This window comes from Scardinius erythrophthalmus (assembly GCF_964197995.2).
Source record: "Scardinius erythrophthalmus genome assembly, chromosome: 2".
Classification (NCBI taxonomy): domain Eukaryota; kingdom Metazoa; phylum Chordata; class Actinopteri; order Cypriniformes; family Leuciscidae; genus Scardinius; species Scardinius erythrophthalmus.
The window spans coordinates 55,697,134-55,714,586 of NC_138222.1; the positions used below are offsets into that span (position 1 = coordinate 55,697,134).

Here is a 17,453-nt window from a genome sequence, read left to right on the forward strand (position 1 = left end):
AAGAGATTTCTAGTAGTTATAGAAAAAGTTAATAGTCATCGGAAAACAAACATGAATCTCCACAAGTAGATCTAGATATGATCAGTGTTGGACTACAAGAAAATGGGTTTATATTGAGACATTTTGCCATTAAGACTGACAATTTGAGGAAAATGTGTTAGTCTTTTTTATGAACTTATGTCGCGACTCCTTTACAAGTAACATTAGCGAAGTTTACAATGAAAATGCATATTACAAAAGCTTGCTCTTGGCATCATTTTCTTCAAAAACACTTTGCAATGAGGTATATGTGCTTGCTGACAGAGATATGAATAGAGTATTGTTTTTAAGAATTTATCTAAGATCTTTCTCTGGTAATTTTTAATGTTGCAATAGGTCCTATGAATAGCCGTGTGCTGGTTATGAAAGAATAACTCATGACCTGAAATATCTTCCACATTTTTAGCTGCAGACAATTCAGCAAACATCTTGATTACTTGGCTGCTCATCTAATGATCCTGGCACAGTGTTTTAAGAGAAACATTGTTCTCTATATACGGAGCACTTTTCTGGGGTTTGGAATGTTAATAATTTCTGGCTCATTCATGGTTTATTTTTACTTATTTATTATTACATATATTTTGTCTTCGAGATTTGTCTATCACGTCAGACTCAGTAGGGTCAGATCTGAGGGATCTCAACTACTCACACATGCACAAGCACACACATATACTACTGGGTGAAGAAGATTTTTTTTAAAGAAATTAATACTTTTATTTAACAAGGATGCATTCAAATGATCAAAAGTGAGTGTTACTGAATCTTTTGAAACATTATTACTGCCTTTACTCTTTATTTCAATGGTCCACTTTGCTACATGTCAACTAGCTCTCATTAGAGTATTAGTGGACTGTCTGCTTAATATCTGCTAACACTTTATTTTAATGCTCCACCAACAGACATTATACTGACTATAAGTAACTTTGCAACTACATGTCAACTTATTCTACTAACCCGAATCTTAACATAACAGTTTACTACAATCTGGTTAATACTCTAATGAGAGTTGACATGTTGCAAATTTACTTGTCTGAAGTGTACCATCTAAATAAAGTGTAACCTTCTTTTTCAAATAAATGCTGTTCTTTTGAACTCTCTATTCATCAAAGAATCTTGGAAAAAAAAACACTTTTTCCACAAATAAAATCAGTGTTGCTTATAATAATAAATGTTTCTTGAGCAGCAAATCAGCATATTAGAATGATTTCTGGAGGATCGTGTGACACTGAAGACTGGAGTAATGATGCTGAAAATTCAGCTTTCATTACAGGAATAAATTACATTTTAAAATATATTAAATAGAAAACCAGTTGTTCCACAAAATTACTGTATTTACTGTATATCTGCTCAAATAAGTGCAGCCTTTGTGTGCATAGAGACTTCTTTTAAAAACATTAAAAATCTTACTGAACAGTAGTGTGCATGCATAAACAATATGAATTTGCTTTTGCATTTCACTCATTCTCAACCTGTGACCCTTTTCAGTACATCCTAATTTTCTTCATTGTCCATTTTTGTCCGTCTCCCCACCTCCTTCCACCTTCCTCAAGAGGACAAACATCCCCCTTCATCCACACACCACACCGGATGAGCTCACAGCGTGTCCTTATATGTCCAAATCTCTCAGTTTCAGCAGGAAGAGGCAGTTTATTAAAAATACAGTCATTGTTTCTGCAGCTTAAATAATCAATATGTGTATTATGTTGTATTTTGAGATTTTAAAAGTCAGTGGGGTCCAACAAACACTGAACCCTATTTTTAAAACACTGGACCCAAAAAAAGAAAAAAGAAAAAAATCTTTATTTGTGTTCCACATACTAAAGAAAGTCATTCATAAAAAAAATTCAATCTTCAGTGCATCGGTAACACTTTACAATAAGCTCTAATTTGTTAACATTAGTAAAAAAAATATAAAAACTGTTTGTGTTAGTTCACATGTGTGCATTAACTAATGTTAACAGCAACTTCTGATCTTAGTAAAAGTTGACATTAAGATAAGTAAATGCTGATGTAGCCATATAGTTCATATAAACTAACACTAACACTGTAAAAAAAAATATATATATATGATCAATAAGTTATGACAACATATGTTTTTGCATTGTTTCAAATCATCAAAATAAGTTAAGGAACTCAACTTCAACTTTTTTCATGTTATACAAGATTCAACTAATTTGTAAGTCAATTTAATGTAATTTGAGTTGAAATGACTTAAACATCCAAGTTGATAGTACTTAAAAAATTAAGTAAGCAACTTTTTTTTTTACACTGTGTTAAGAAATGAACCCTTATTGTAAAGTGCAGTGAATGTCAGAACAACATATTCCACCTTTTCATTCCTTGATTCATGCTTATTAGAAAGACTAAACAGTGACTCAACTATAGGCTGCTGCTCCATAAACTCATCAGTGTGTCACATCAGCTCTGAGAATCACAATAGAGAGGTTCAGCCCACTCGAGCCGTGCTGCCGGACACTAGCCGAGGCACGCAGCTCTGAGGATCTCATCAATATAACGCTCCGACAGACTGGATGGTTTCCGTTAATTGGCCGAGCTCGTTTAGTAATGGTCTCACTTTTCCTCGCCGCCCCCTCTCTTCCGTTGCTCGCACAATGCCTGGAAGTCGCCTAGACCCACATCTCCCTCTCTGTTTTTTTTTCTTATGTTGTTTTCTCTCTCTCTCTCTTTTCCCCCTCACACCAAAGACACAATTGATCCAGTCAACATCAAAACAAATAGGAGCACAAGGACACACACACGCACTCAACACCCTCATCCAAAAGATACTTCCGACTCGCATTAACACACACAGTGCATGCTTGAACCTGGTTTGAACACTAACAAACGACTAATTCACTAATTGCATAATGACTTCTCAAAGCTCAACACTTTATCATGACTGTCATGGCTTGACGTAAAAGAGAACTATTCATGTCACTTTAAAATATTAAATTAATTTGCATATCTAGATCAATGTCCCAAGTAATGCCACTCTCTTTTAATGGGGTAATTCTCCAAAGCTGTTCACCAAGCATACGATTAAATTTAATATTTGAATATTTCACCAGTGCTGAGGAAAGTTACTTTGAAAAGTAATGCATTGCAATATTGCGTTACTCCCTTACAAAGTAACTAATTGCGTTACTTAGTTACTTTTTAAGAAGTTACTTAAGTTACTTTTGCGTTACTTTTTTCCATCTGGACTGGGCTTGTTTTTTTTATAGCAAAATAAGTTATATTTTTGGGTAAATGTAAAGACCCTTTCACACCAAAAGTGAAATAATAAGCCTCAGGCTGAAGGAAATGCAGATTCACTCAAGAATATTCAGGAGAAAAAAGTTTAACATTTACTTTACCAATAAAAAAAACAAAAAAACTCTATAGTCATTTTTGCTTATGGTTTAACTGAATCATTGAAGGTCAAAAGCAAGTACATTGGTCAATAAAGTGAAATAAAGTGCATTCAAATTTATGTTTTATTTAACATATTTAGTTATTGGAGGTTTGCATATCTGGTTCTGCATTTCACTGATTTTATTCATTTTGAGGAATGTTGAATCTTCTTTTTGTCCAAAAGATGAGTAAATGCACGCTTGCAAATTGAAAAAGTGAAAATTAGTATGCACCATTTAAAAATGAGCTGACAGCAATAAAGAAAAAAATCCTGACCATGCAACCAAGCAATCATCGCCTGGTGGATGATAAAAGAGTAAACAATGAACTGAAGAAACATGAAGCATATTTAAGGAACAGAATTTCATACAGACTTAATTGTCTGTGTCTTTGTGGCCATTGGTAAGTTTTCCCTCCAAACTCTCCACAAACCGTGAGTGAAGAAGGTGAGGTAACTTTCCGCTTGTTTTTAAGCTATTAGAGACCTACATGAGCCCCCATATCCCCTGTCTCATTCTCCTGCCTGCTTTATTGACGGATGTCCTGCGCAGGCGTTTCATCCCTGTGTGTGTGTGTGTGTAATTGTGTGTGTCTCACAGGAAGCCTTAAGGGGGGGGGGGGGGGGGGCAGGTTGTGGAGCGAGGGGGTGTCCCACAGTTCCTGCACATCTGCGGGCTGCATTTCTCTAGGTGTCCCTTGTTTTTCGGTCGTGAGAGAGGGATATCACCCATATCACTTTTTTTTTAAACTCTCCTATTTCCTTCCGCTCATTGCCCATAACAAGCTTCCCAAAGCACACACACACACACACACACACACTCCTGTCACAGGAAGCCAGACAGAGGTTTCCGGCAACCCTTGAGAGAGGCAGGTGAGGCCTAATTTGGCCGCACTTGCTGACCTGGCTGCATTCGCTGAGTTGCTTATCTTTGGTCTGAACAAAGGTTGTGCACTTTGTTTAGGCCATGTTTACTGTGCAATCTGGTTAAATCAGTCCACACAAAATTACTGATAGGAAGTTAACTTCCAGACTCACTTGAGATGTCCTACTTAGATTGGAAAGAAAGTGAAATGAAAGGGGCATGTGAAGTATATAGTAACACCCATACTCTGAATGTGTCCTCTGCATTTAACCCATCCAAGTTAGTGCACACACTTTAGGAGCAGTGAGTAGTGAACACACACAAACAGACTGCAAACCATGGACACACACACACGGAGCAGTGGGCAGCCATTATGTTGTGGCGCCTGGGGAGCGATTGGGGGTTAGGTGTCTTGCTCAAGGGCACCTCAGTCGGTTCCTGACGGTATTGAGAATCGAGAATCGCAACTTTTGGGTTAAAACCCAGACAGGAACATAGTGTCGGCCCAGATCCGGGCCACATCTGGTACATGTGGATTCCAATGCGTAACAGATGTGGGCCGGATCTGGGCCGGACACTATGTTGCTGTCTGGGAAGTCTGATTCTCTAACCATTAGGCCACAACTAACCCCTTAAAAAGTCAGTTGATTGACTTTGGTGCAATACTCATCCTGCAATTCTAGTGTAATGGACATGAATGATGCCTCAAATTGTGCGTTGAAGAGACATGTGAATGTGTATGTATGTACACAAAGTCGTACAACATTTTAATGATGGTCATAGGAGAAATATGTCACAACACACAGTATATCACACTCTTCTGCGAATGGAGATGTGTAGCCTCTGACCAATCTGAGTGTCTATGATGGTCCACCGTCCAAAAACGCCTACACACACATGCATTGAAACTTTGACATAACATGGATGGTCATGTACGTGTGCGCAGTTAACCTGGGGAAGTGACGGCACCAGGATCACTGTGGGACGACGACAAGCCGCTGGAGGGAGTGTGATGATCTGGGAAACCCTGGATTCGGCCATTCATGGACGCAAATTTGACACGTGCCACAAACCTTCACATTGTTGCAGATCAGACACATCCCTTCATGACACTGGTGTTCCCTGGTGGAAGTGGCACTTTCAGAAGGATAAAGCACCTGACACTCGGCACACATTGTTCAGGAATGGTTTGAGGAACATGATGAGGAGTTCAAGGTGTTGCTCGGCCTCCAAACTCTCCAGATCTCAATCCAACTGAGCATCTGTGAGATGTGCTGGACCAACAAGTTTGATCCTCTCGCAACCTACAGGACTTGAAGGATCAGCTGCTAATGTCTTGGTGTCAGACACCACAGGACACCTTCAGGGGTTTCGTAGACTCCCTGCAACCCTTTTTAATGCATATATATTAGAAATTTAGCTGAGACTATGGTATTACGTTTTTTCACGTTCACTTAAAATAACATATTACAGCGTTATTTGCACAGTCCTAATCTGATTTTATGTTTGCATTGTCACTGGACTTAAGCTTGTATGTCAAACCATAAGAACGAAGTTGATGTATTTGCGCAAACTTCCTCTGAGACAACTTCCCTCGTCCTGCACAGACACCGGGTCGTGCGAGTTTGCTTTGGTTTGCTGAACTCCTGGACAGTGTTGACAGGACTTCTGACCCGTTGACAATGTGCACAAGCCCACGCAACGACACACTCTCACACACACAAACCAGCATTCCCTGGATTCTTCACATCCATACAAACATTTACAAAACACACGCACCATGCATCAAAAAGCACTCTACCCATTTTCCTGTCATCATTAGACACAAAAGGGCTCTAATACACAACTATAAATACTGACACACGGGGGCCTGGAGCCTTTTCCCGCTGAGCTTCCAGCGCGTGGGCAGAATAAGGAAGGTGGAGAAGAGGATTCGGGATGGGGTTTTCCCACCCTGATCAGAGACCATCGAGATCCCGCATTCAGTCATTATAAGAAACGCCACAAAACTGACCTGGGAGCAGTGTGAAAAGGCAGCTCAACGAACACAGGAAATAAACACCCTGACTGAATGAGACTTCCTGCACTGCGTTATAAAGGATAGTCTCTCTTAGGTCAGACCGGTCAGTTTTCCAGAGACACGTTTGAGTGAGAGAGTCTAGACCGTGAGTGTGAAACTGGGATCAGAAGAGAGGAGCTGTAAGAACAGGGCGGTGTGTGTTCTCGTCCCTGCTGGTCGGGGTGAGTTCTCAATTCAGTCTTTTTAATGCATATCTATATTGGATAGATGTTTCTTGCAGACAAATATTTTGTACATGAATTCAAAGTTTTACTTAGTTTTTCAAAAATGTGATGCTTTGGATTATACTTTTTGATGTTCAAACCACCTGCAAAATGTGGTGAAAATCCCTTTGCATCCTCATGCACAACTAAGGAGGTTTTAGGGGTTGAGGCAAAATACTAATGAATGAATGATAACGTGGTCATTTTTTCACTGTCCTCAAATCCTGCAGTTATTATTATTTTTTTACTCTGAATTATTATGATGTGTTTAACTGAATTATTATGATGTGTTTAACTTTTAAAAGGCTGTCTGGAGTTTAGTAATTTTATAATAATTAAATTTGATAAAGTTTTGCTGATTTGCTAATTAAATATTGCCACTGCTAATAATGCAATAGTCAGTGCATCACATTTTTTATTGTGCATGATATTTTATGGTTTTGCAGAATGATGTATCAGTAAAGTGGTTCATAAAATGAAATGCATGTGTTTTTTTTTTTTAAAGAAAGAAAGATGTTTACTTTTTTACTTGTTATTAAACTTGGTGCATGTGTGTTACAATGATTTGTTTTTTGATGGCAGGTACGAGTAGGGAGCTGGCCTCCCCAAATAGATGCTTCTGAATCTCATTTTGCCAGGTAAAAATATTCTTATGTTTACTAAACATATTTTATGATTACTGTAAAGCTTCACAGGACCATAATTCAAATAAGTAGACACACACACACACACACACACACACACACACACACACACACACACACACACACACACACACACATATATATATATATATATATATTAAAGCCTTTATGAATATCAATAGCCTACATATTTAAATTATTTCAATCATTTTTTTGCTTGAATATAATGCAAAAAGATTATCTGCAGAGCTTAATTATTAGAAAATAATATGTTTACAATATTCTTTATCAAATAGCAAAATAAATGCAGATGGAAGAGGAACACGGAAGCCCCTCCGCGCATGTGATGGAGGTGAAGAAAGGCTACATTAAGGAGTTCACCCGCCACTCCAACGACGTGCTGCTGAACTTAAACGAGCTGCGGCATCGCGACATCCTCACCGACGCCACGCTGCTCGTGGGCTCCGCCACGCTGCGCGCGCACTGCGCCGTGCTCATCGCATGCAGGTCGGCATCAGGGAGTGCCAGATCATTCACTTTCTCCCTCCCTCCCTCTCTCCCTCTTTCCTGCCCACCTCCGCCATTTTTCCTGTTTGTGCCAAGATTTGCTGTTTTTTCTTCTTCTGTAGACAGTTAGCTCACTCCTGTCCTGCATGAGATCATATTCAGCCCCGCGGCACACACTCTGCTTTTGTTTCACAAGTAGCTATTGTACTATTGTACTATTGTACTATTGTACTATTGTAAGCAGATACGCTTTTGTATGGAAGGCCACATCCGCCACAGAATGTCGAAATTATGACATAAAACGTTGTTATTGACAAATTAAGTCACAATTATAAGATTAAAATGTTGAAATTATGACAAACATTAGAAATTATTACAGTTATAATTTTAACTTTTTCTCATACTTGGGATAGAAATTCGAAATTATGACATAAATGCCAAAATTATGACATAAAAATGTGAAATTATGACAAAACATCTTAATTCTGAAATGGTCATAATTATGACAGTCATGGTTTTGACTTTTTATCTAATAATTGAGATAAAAAGTTGAAATTATATATTAAAAATGATCAATAAAGTCTAAAATATGGCTTTTTTATGACTGTAAAGCTAGAATTTCGACTTTTTGTCATAATCTCACATTTTTATGTCATGATTATGACTTTTAAATCATAATTTTGTTGTTTGCCGCGTCATAATTATGACAAAATTATGATTTTGGGACTGAACACAAAGCAGAGAAAGTCCATGGAACCTTTTCCATTATGATTTTGTTATAATTTTGACTGAATGGGATTATGAGATAAAATGTCATAATAATTATGATTTAGTGTCTCATAATTTAGATTTTTTATGTCATATCATAAATATAAGTTACAAAAGCATGATTTGAGTGGAAATGGGCTTCCACGTTTGTCAGAGTTTGCAGTAAGTTGAAAGTGTTTTTATCCCACTTTCGATACTTTTTCTTACACATCTGTTTTTCCACAGTGGATTCTTCTACAGTCTGTTCTCTCGTCGAGCGGCCGGTGCCTGCGGTGAGCGGGTGTTCTCTCTTGCCCTGCCGGAGGGCCTGGACTCAGGTAGCGTGTCTCTGCTGCTGGACTTCATGTACACCTCCTGCCTCCCTCTCACGCCCCGCACAGTCTCTGGAGTGCTCGCCGCTGCCTCCTACCTGCAGATGGAGCATGTCGCAGACACCTGCCGAGCATTTATCCAGCACAGGTGAGACTGAACACCAAAGCAGAGAAGGTAGCGCACACAGAACACTGACAGCGATTCGCTGTGAAAAAAACGACGCAAAGATTTCTGGTGAATATTATGCTACAAATTTAAACAGAGCTTAACTTTATGCAAATAACCAACAATATGATGCAACAACTTAAGGTTCTTTATTGGCATTTATGGTTCCATGAAGAACCTTTAACATCCATGGAACCTTTACATTGCGCAAAAAGTTCTTTGGAGTGGATAAAGGTTCTTTAGATTATTAAAATGTTTGTCACACTAAGAATTTCTTTGAGGAACACAATAGTTTTTGCAAGAGAACGCGAAGTTTCTCAGGGGAACGCAATAGTTTTTGCAAGGGAACGTAAAGTTTCTCGGGGGAACGCAATCGTTTTTGCAAGGGAACGCAAAGTTTCTCAGGGGAACGCAATCGTTTTTGCAAGGGAACGCAAAGTTTCTCAGGGGAACCCAATCGTTTTTGCAAGGGAACGTAAAGTTTCTCAGGGGAACCCAATCGTTTTTGCAAGAGAACGCAAAGTTTCTCAGGGGAACGCAATCGTTTTTGCAAGGGAATGCAAAGTTTCTCAGGGGAATCCAATCGTTTTTGCAAGAGAACGCAAAGTTTCTCAGGGGAACGCAATCGTTTTTGCAAGAGAACGCAAAGTTTCTCAGGGGAATCCAATCGTTTTTGCAAGGGAATGTAAAGTTTCTCAGGGGAATCCAATCGTTTTTGCAAGGGAATGCAAAGTTTCTCAGGGGAACCCAATCGTTTTTGCAAGAGAACGCAAAGTTTCTCAGGGGAACGCAATCGTTTTTGCAAGGGAACGTAAAGTTTCTCAGGGGAACCCAATCGTTTTTGCAAGAGAACGCAAAGTTTCTCAGGGGAATCCAATCGTTTTTGCAAGGGAATGTAAAGTTTCTCAGGGGAATCCAATCGTTTTTGCAAGGGAATGCAAAGTTTCTCAGGGGAACGCAATCGTTTTTGCAAGAGAACGCAAAGTTTCTCAGGGGAACCCAATCGTTTTTGCAAGGGAACGCAAAGCAAGGGAACGCAAAGTTTCTCAGGGGAACCCAATCGTTTTTGCAAGAGAACGCAAAGTTTCTCAGGGGAACGCAATCGTTTTTGCAAGGGAATGCAAAGTTTCTCAGGGGAACCCAATCGTTTTTGCAAGAGAACGCAAAGTTTCTCAGGGGAACGCAATCGTTTTTGCAAGGGAATGCAAAGTTTCTCAGGGGAACCCAATCGTTTTTGCAAGAGAACGCAAAGTTTCTCAGGGGAACGCAATCGTTTTTGCAAGAGAACGCAAAGTTTCTCAGGGGAACGCAATCGTTTTTGCAAGGGAATGCAAAGTTTCTCAGGGGAACGCAATCGTTTTTGCGAGGGAACGTAAAGTTTCTCAGGGGAACGCAATCGTTTTTGCAAGGGAACGTAAAGTTTCTCAGGGGGGGAACCCAATCGTTTTTGCAAGGGAACGTAAAGTTTCTCAGGGGAACCCAATCGTTTTTGCAAGGGAACGCAAAGTTTCTCAGGGGAACCCAATCGTTTTTGCAAGGGAACGCAAAGTTTCTCAGGGGAACCCAATCGTTTTTGCAAGGGAACGGAAAGTTTCTCAGGGGAACGCAATCGTTTTTGCAAGGGAATGTAAAGTTTCTCAGGGGAACCCAATCGTTTTTGCAAGGGAACGCAAAGTTTCTCAGGGGAACGCAATCGTTTTTGCAAGGGAACGTAAAGTTTCTCAGGGGAACGTAAAGTTTCTCAGGGGAACCCAATCGTTTTTGCAAGGGAACGCAAAGTTTCTCAGGGGAACGCAATCGTTTTTGCAAGGGAACGTAAAGTTTCTCAGGGGGGGAACCCAATCGTTTTTGCAAGGGAACGTAAAGTTTCTCAGGGGAACCCAATCGTTTTTGCAAGGGAACGCAAAGCAAGGGAACGCAAAGTTTCTCAGGGGAACCCAATCGTTTTTGCAAGAGAACGCAAAGTTTCTCAGGGGAACCCAATCGTTTTTGCAAGGGAACGCAAAGTTTCTCAGGGGAACCCAATCGTTTTTGCAAGGGAACGGAAAGTTTCTCAGGGGAACGCAATCGTTTTTGCAAGGGAATGTAAAGTTTCTCAGGGGAACCCAATCGTTTTTGCAAGGGAACGCAAAGTTTCTCAGGGGAACGCAATCGTTTTTGCAAGGGAACGTAAAGTTTCTCAGGGGAACGTAAAGTTTCTCAGGGGAACCCAATCGTTTTTGCAAGGGAACGCAAAGTTTCTCAGGGGAACGCAATCGTTTTTGCAAGGGAACGCAAAGTTTCTCAGGGGAACGCAATCTTTTTTGCGAGAGAATGCAACGTTTCTCAGGGGAACGCAATCGTTTTTGCGAGAGAATGCAACGTTTCTCAGGGGAACGCAATAGTTTTTGTTAAGTTTTGAAACATATTTTTTCTTCCCATCTCACTTTCATGATGCATAAATAGACCAAAAGTTTGTTGTTTTCTCTGCAGTGAAAGGATCACTGTGAGTCCCTCTTTGATGGAGCCAGCCTCCAGAGCGCCTCTCGGTGGAAGATCACCACCTGCTCATCCCACCATCTTCTCCTCCCCCTCCAGGCCCGATGCTGAGGCAGGAGATCCCATCCCAGACAGAGCCAGGTAAAAGGCTTATACAGGGAATGTATAATATTATGTGTTTGAATGCATTTGACACTTCCACAATATCCCGTCTCAAAAAGGGTTATCAAAAGGTTAACTGTATATCTACAGGATTCCAGGTGAGAGCTTTGCCTCGCTGGATCCAGGAACTGGCCTGATTGCTATCCCCAAGTCTCAGACCCTAAAATTAGAGGAATCGTCACCTCCAACCCCCTCCACACCATCCCCAGACAGTCCTTCCCAATCCAGCGGGCAGCCCAACTCTCCTGCTGAGTCCAGCGGCTGCAGTCTCTCTCCTCAACTAAAGGTGTGCATGTTTATGAATGATTTATCTGTGCATATTATTTTTTATTATTGAAAATTCATGTGGATTGTTCGGTAACTGTGTGTGTGAATGTAACTGTATAAAGGAGGGCTGACAACTGTATTCTGTTGCTGTGTGAACGTTGCGTAATTGTAATGTTTCATCCTTACAGAAGAGATCTGAATCTAAACCAACTCCTGATCCAAAGGCCTGCAACTGGAAGAAGTATAAGTATATTGTCCTCAACCCTCTGTGTGCCACGCCTATAAAGGAGGAGGGGCCTGGAGAAGAGCGTCAAGCACAAAGCCACGCCCCCTTTGTCAGTGATAGGATGGAAGATCCTAAAACAGCAAATAACATTTGGACAGGGGAGGAGCCTGGAATGAATAATAGGTGTGTTTAGTCTCTTTTGACTTAACTGATTAAAGAACTTCTGATGTAAATGATTAAAAATGTATTGACCATTGTTTTATTTCTTCTAGGAAAACTTTGCATTTTCCATACAATATGTCACAGCAAAAATATCCCCATCATGTTGTGGACCGTTGTTTGCAACCCCTTTCCCTTTCGATCAGTGAGGATAATGGTCAGTGAGCATCTCTTAACTTTACTATGAATAGCTGTGCTTAAACAATCAATAAACAAAAATAAACAATCTTATCTTATTTTTCATCCTCTTCCTTTTAAAAAGGTCTCTGCAGTCCTTATGTCTGCACCCAAATAGCCAATCAGAATCCTTTATTGGGCCAACATCCAATCAAGTTTGAGAACCTCTCTGCACAGCTCAGTTACACTGGAAATCAAGGCACAAACACAAAGCCTTCCTGCTCAGGTGAGGCGGTTGACTAATGCTGACTGTAAAAAAAATATTGTTGGTTTAACTTAAAAAAGTTAGTTACCTGGTTGCCTTAAAATTTTAAGTTCATCGAAATTCAAAATTTGGTTTAATCAACAGAAATTCGAAATATTATATTACCTGAACCACATTAATTATCTAGGTTGATTTGACAAAAGAAAAAAAGTTGTAATAAAACATGAAAATAATTTTTACAGTGTACAACTTATGCTTGTGGAACTTATTTTTTTAGATTATCTGTTAGTTAATTGTTTTATGTATTTATGTATGCACTATATAAATAAAGTTAATATTATTACTGACTTGTATCTCATTCCTTATATCTCTCTTATGCTCTCGCTGACTCCAGGAGACAAGCCCTACCGCTGTAATGTGTGTGGGGCGCAGTTCAACCGGCCCGCGAATTTGAAGACTCATTCCCGCATCCACTCGGGAGAAAAGCCCTACCGCTGCGACACATGCGGCGCCAGATTTGTCCAGGTACATCTGCGCAGGATTGCATGTATCATTCTTATTTTTGAGCATTTAAAAGGATATTCTTGAAAAATGCATGATGTGTGTTGTAGGTCGCTCACCTGCGCGCTCATGTTCTGATCCACACCGGAGAGAAGCCGTACCCATGTAACACCTGTGGAACGCGTTTCCGACACCTGCAGACGCTGAAGAGCCACCTGCGCATCCACACTGGAGAGAAGCCGTACAGCGTCAGTATATTTCAACATATACATTTTAATATCTTTACATATATATATATATATATATATATATATATATATATATATATATATATATATATATATATATATATATATACATATACATATTTAAAACACAGCCCTGCATCTTAATATAATATAAAGGCCTAATATAATCTAATTTGATGATGCTGCGTTCAAAATTATGAATAAAAACTTTCCATTATGTAGTTTTTTTTCTTCACAAAATAAGACTAAAGATTTGTTCAATGTTATATATATATATATATATATATATATATATATATATATATATAGTTTTTTCTTCTCTATTTTGACGTGAAACGGCTTCTCGAACAAGAAAAAATGTAGGGTGGGACTTGATTTTGTGCTTTGGCAATTGATTGGATGGTTGTGGTTTGCTATTGGTCGATCTCATGTGAGTGACAGGTTGCCCCGCCCTCACGCCAGTAAACACGTCATCAGAGAAGAGATGTTGCTGCAAGTGAGAGGGGAAGATATTCTGATTAAAGATTACGAGGGCACATGAACGAAGGCAAATGTATACTGCATTGTTCCATAAAAAAACAAGGATTGTTAATTTTGATTTCATGATGACTTTAACTTACATTCTGCGAAAGAGTGGAAAAACATTTTCAAAATAAATAAGCTTTTTTCCCCTCAAAATCTGTAATTTTATCTCGCTTTTTGGATGTTGTGTAAAACTCCCACAGATTTAGCAGACAACATCTCTCACTGTCCATAATTCTAACCTTGAAATTGAGTATTAGGCATAATTCATACATCGAGATTGGTCTCGAAAAGTAAGACTGATTCCCCCTGACTAACTGCTAGTTAGTTACTAGTTCTTAAGACACAGTCTTAACACAATGGCTATGTTTATGCAACTGGCCCTTGGTGATTAAGGGATAATTCAAAGACTTCTTCACCGAAATGATTGTCAAAGCAAAAAATGCTATGAAATGCATATCATATTTTTTGAGAATGTGTGACGTGTGACGTGCTCGAGCAAAACAAATACTACTTTTGGATTCAGCATCCCAAAATTAGCGAGAAACAAGTTGGTTTAACTTCATTATAATATGGTATAATATACTTTGGTATAATATGTTTTTTTTTTTTTTTTACATTTATGAACTACAACTTTAAATTAAGGTATGCTGAAATCTCACTCTCGTCTCTAATCTGTTCTTCCAGTGTGAGAAATGTCACCTGCACTTCCGTCATAAGAGCCAGCTGAGGCTCCATCTGAGACAGAAGCACGGCGCGATCACCAACACCAAGATCCGCTACAAGGTTCTGACCGACCCGTACCAACCCGGACCCACCCTGCTGCAAGCTGGCTGAGGGACACGGTCAACATCGCAGGCACCGTAGCTAAATGCTCACTCTGAAGATTGATGGATCTACGAACCAGTATTGTAAAGAGTTTAAAGAGGTGGAGTGCTGCATTCGAGGACAGCTTGACTAGAATATACCAATGAATGTAGTCTTCCAAGAATGCAGCACTCCTGCACTAGATGTGCTGACTGTTACCTTTATTATTTGTTAAAATATTATTATTTATTTTGCTTTGCTATGCATACTTTCTCTTCCTCATGCTATTTAATCATATTTTGCAACTAGTATTTTGTCGTCATGTTGCCAGGAGAAATGGTGCATATCATTGTCTAAAAGCAAGTGTGTAGCCCTGTTCAGATTGTAACTGTTTCTCAGAGGGGAACACTAAATTAATTGTGTATTAGCATGACTAATCATTTTACTAGTCGGCAAAGTATCCAGCCAGGTCAAATGTTAACCTTATGTAAATAAGAAGTTGTGTTAACATTTTTTTTTCCTGCTAATTTCCACATTGGTAAAAAACAAAACAAAACAAAAAAAAAACATAATTTGGAAAGATAAAACACAAGACAGAAAACCATTTAAACCATTTAAATGCTCAAGCTTTATCACTGATTTTTCCAGACATACCCATGAGAAACAACTGCCATCCGAATAGGGATTAAAGGTTTATTCACACCAAGAGCAATAACTATAAAGAGATAACTATAACGAAACATATATAAGCGTTCAAACCAGTTTTGTCGTCTGTCGCTTTAAATGCTCGAGCTCTGAAAGCAGGATGGATTCTGATTGGCTGTCAATGTTTTTATCGCTTATCGACTTCATGTTACTCTGTTGTTATCGTTATAGCTGTGGTGTGAACTCTGCTATTCTTTATTTAGAACAATTTTTAGAACTATGTCTTTATCTTATCTATATCGTTAAAGTAGTTATCGTCCTTGGTGTGAAACGAGCCCTAAGACAGTAAAATGAATCAGGTGAATTGAAATTGCTTCAGTAGCCTACATTATGGAAGGATATGTAAGATTATATTTGCTGTTGTGATTTAAAGATGGTTTGTGGCAGAGTGTGAAGATGTTTATTAGGAGTTCAGATTGGAGATGTAAGAGCTGAATGAAGGTAAAAATTAGTGGATAAGTGGAATTCTGCAAGATTGTAGGAAAGATTATGAAGGGAAGACGGATAGAGAAGAACAGAAGTGCAATTAAGGAATTAAGCATGTTTGAGAAAGAAGAGAAAAATGACTTATGATTTTTGTATTAATCAATATGCTGTCATTTTAATATCTGTTTATTTATTATTATTTCTTTATTAATTGTTCTGCCCAAATAGTGTTCTTATCTGTTAATGAATCCATTCTGGTCCAATCACCAGAATGTCAAACTCAAATATAACCTCTTAGTTGCTTAATATTTACCAGTTATTTAGTATTGTAATGTACTAATTTAAAAGGCCTGGAGCCTATTTGTGTTTAAGTAACAAGAAGAAAACTTGATTAGACTCTTAATGTATCTTTTTTTAATGATACTTGTGTTTTTTTAGAGGCCATTTCAAGATTTTAATGATGTATTATAGTTTCCAAGAGTCCAAGCAGGTTGAGGACTCACCAGTCAAACTAATATACATGTAAAGAAGAGTGATGATGATGATGATGATGAGGATAATGATATCAACAAAATTGTATTGCGCTCTTTTGCTGGACAAAGACAAGACCTATTTTATATAAATTAAAGTTAAATTAATTTCTTGTTATTGTGTGTGTGTCTGCTGTTCTCATGCAATCCTGCCTCTTCACAATCACATGAACAGTGGGAGAGTCTCACAATTATAAAGCAGTTAACTTAGTAAGCAGCATATACAAATGTTTCACTACAAGTTCAAATCTAGCTTGCCAATGCCTGTCTGATTCTTGGAGCCTAGAAGAACAAAGAATTCACCTCTTAGTCCTTCCTTCCTTCGATTAGCTCACGACTGCTACCCCTCGACTCACCCTAAAGTGCCTCAGCTTCTCTACGGGTGCTGCTGAAATACGAACAATGGAGCGACTGGCACCTGTTTCCGGCCTTAAACAAAAACCGGCCACACACACACACACACACTACCTGTCCGTCAATATGTGTAGTTGTGTTTGGAAGTTTTACCACTTAAAGGGTGAGGCTAGTTCTTCTAAAAATGAAAATTCTGTCATTAATTACTTTTTGTACAAGCATGTTCACTTGACGTGTGACAGAGTTTTAATTTTTGGGTGAACTGTAACTATAAGGTTCAAACATTCACTGATAATCCAGAGGGAAACACGATGCATTAAGAGACGGGGGGTGAAAACTTTTGAACAGGATGAACAAAATTCTTATTTTGTGTTAATATCATTTTTTATTTATGTAGTACTGTCCTTCGGAAGCAACAGAAGATACTTGCATGTTTCTTGGAAGACAAAATTAAGAACAATTTACCTTGATCTTCAAATTCAAAAAGTTTCCACCCCCCGGCTCTTAATGCATGGTGTTTCCTTCTGGAGCATCAGTGAATGTTAATAGTTGTGTTTGAGTCTTTCAATTGTCCTCAGTTAGAAAAGATGGATCTCAAAATCATACAGTCACTGCTGGAAAACAGGTTCAAACATGCAAAAGATGCTGAAAA

The 17,453-nt window shown here is 38.8% G+C and overlaps 1 protein-coding gene across 2 annotated transcripts; it reads left to right on the forward strand.

Annotated features, from left to right (window-relative positions):
- Positions 1-6,437: 6,437 nt before the first annotated feature.
- Positions 6,438-16,558, forward strand: bcl6b (BCL6B transcription repressor). 2 transcript variants are annotated; one of them, XM_081350328.1, is made up of 12 exons: positions 6,438-6,536; positions 7,161-7,216; positions 7,519-7,729; positions 8,723-8,956; positions 11,447-11,593; positions 11,705-11,900; positions 12,070-12,290; positions 12,380-12,483; positions 12,589-12,729; positions 13,103-13,233; positions 13,320-13,457; positions 14,667-16,558. In XM_081350328.1, exons 3-12 carry the CDS (start codon positions 7,527-7,529, stop codon positions 14,814-14,816), a joined length of 1,665 nt encoding a protein of 554 aa, XP_081206454.1. In that variant the 5' UTR covers positions 6,438-6,536; positions 7,161-7,216; positions 7,519-7,526; the 3' UTR covers positions 14,817-16,558. The 2 variants fall into 2 exon arrangements, with proteins under 2 accessions (XP_081206454.1, XP_081206455.1); XM_081350329.1 differs by having other exon boundaries at positions 12,073-12,290.
- The last annotated feature ends 895 nt before the right edge of the window (positions 16,559-17,453 follow it).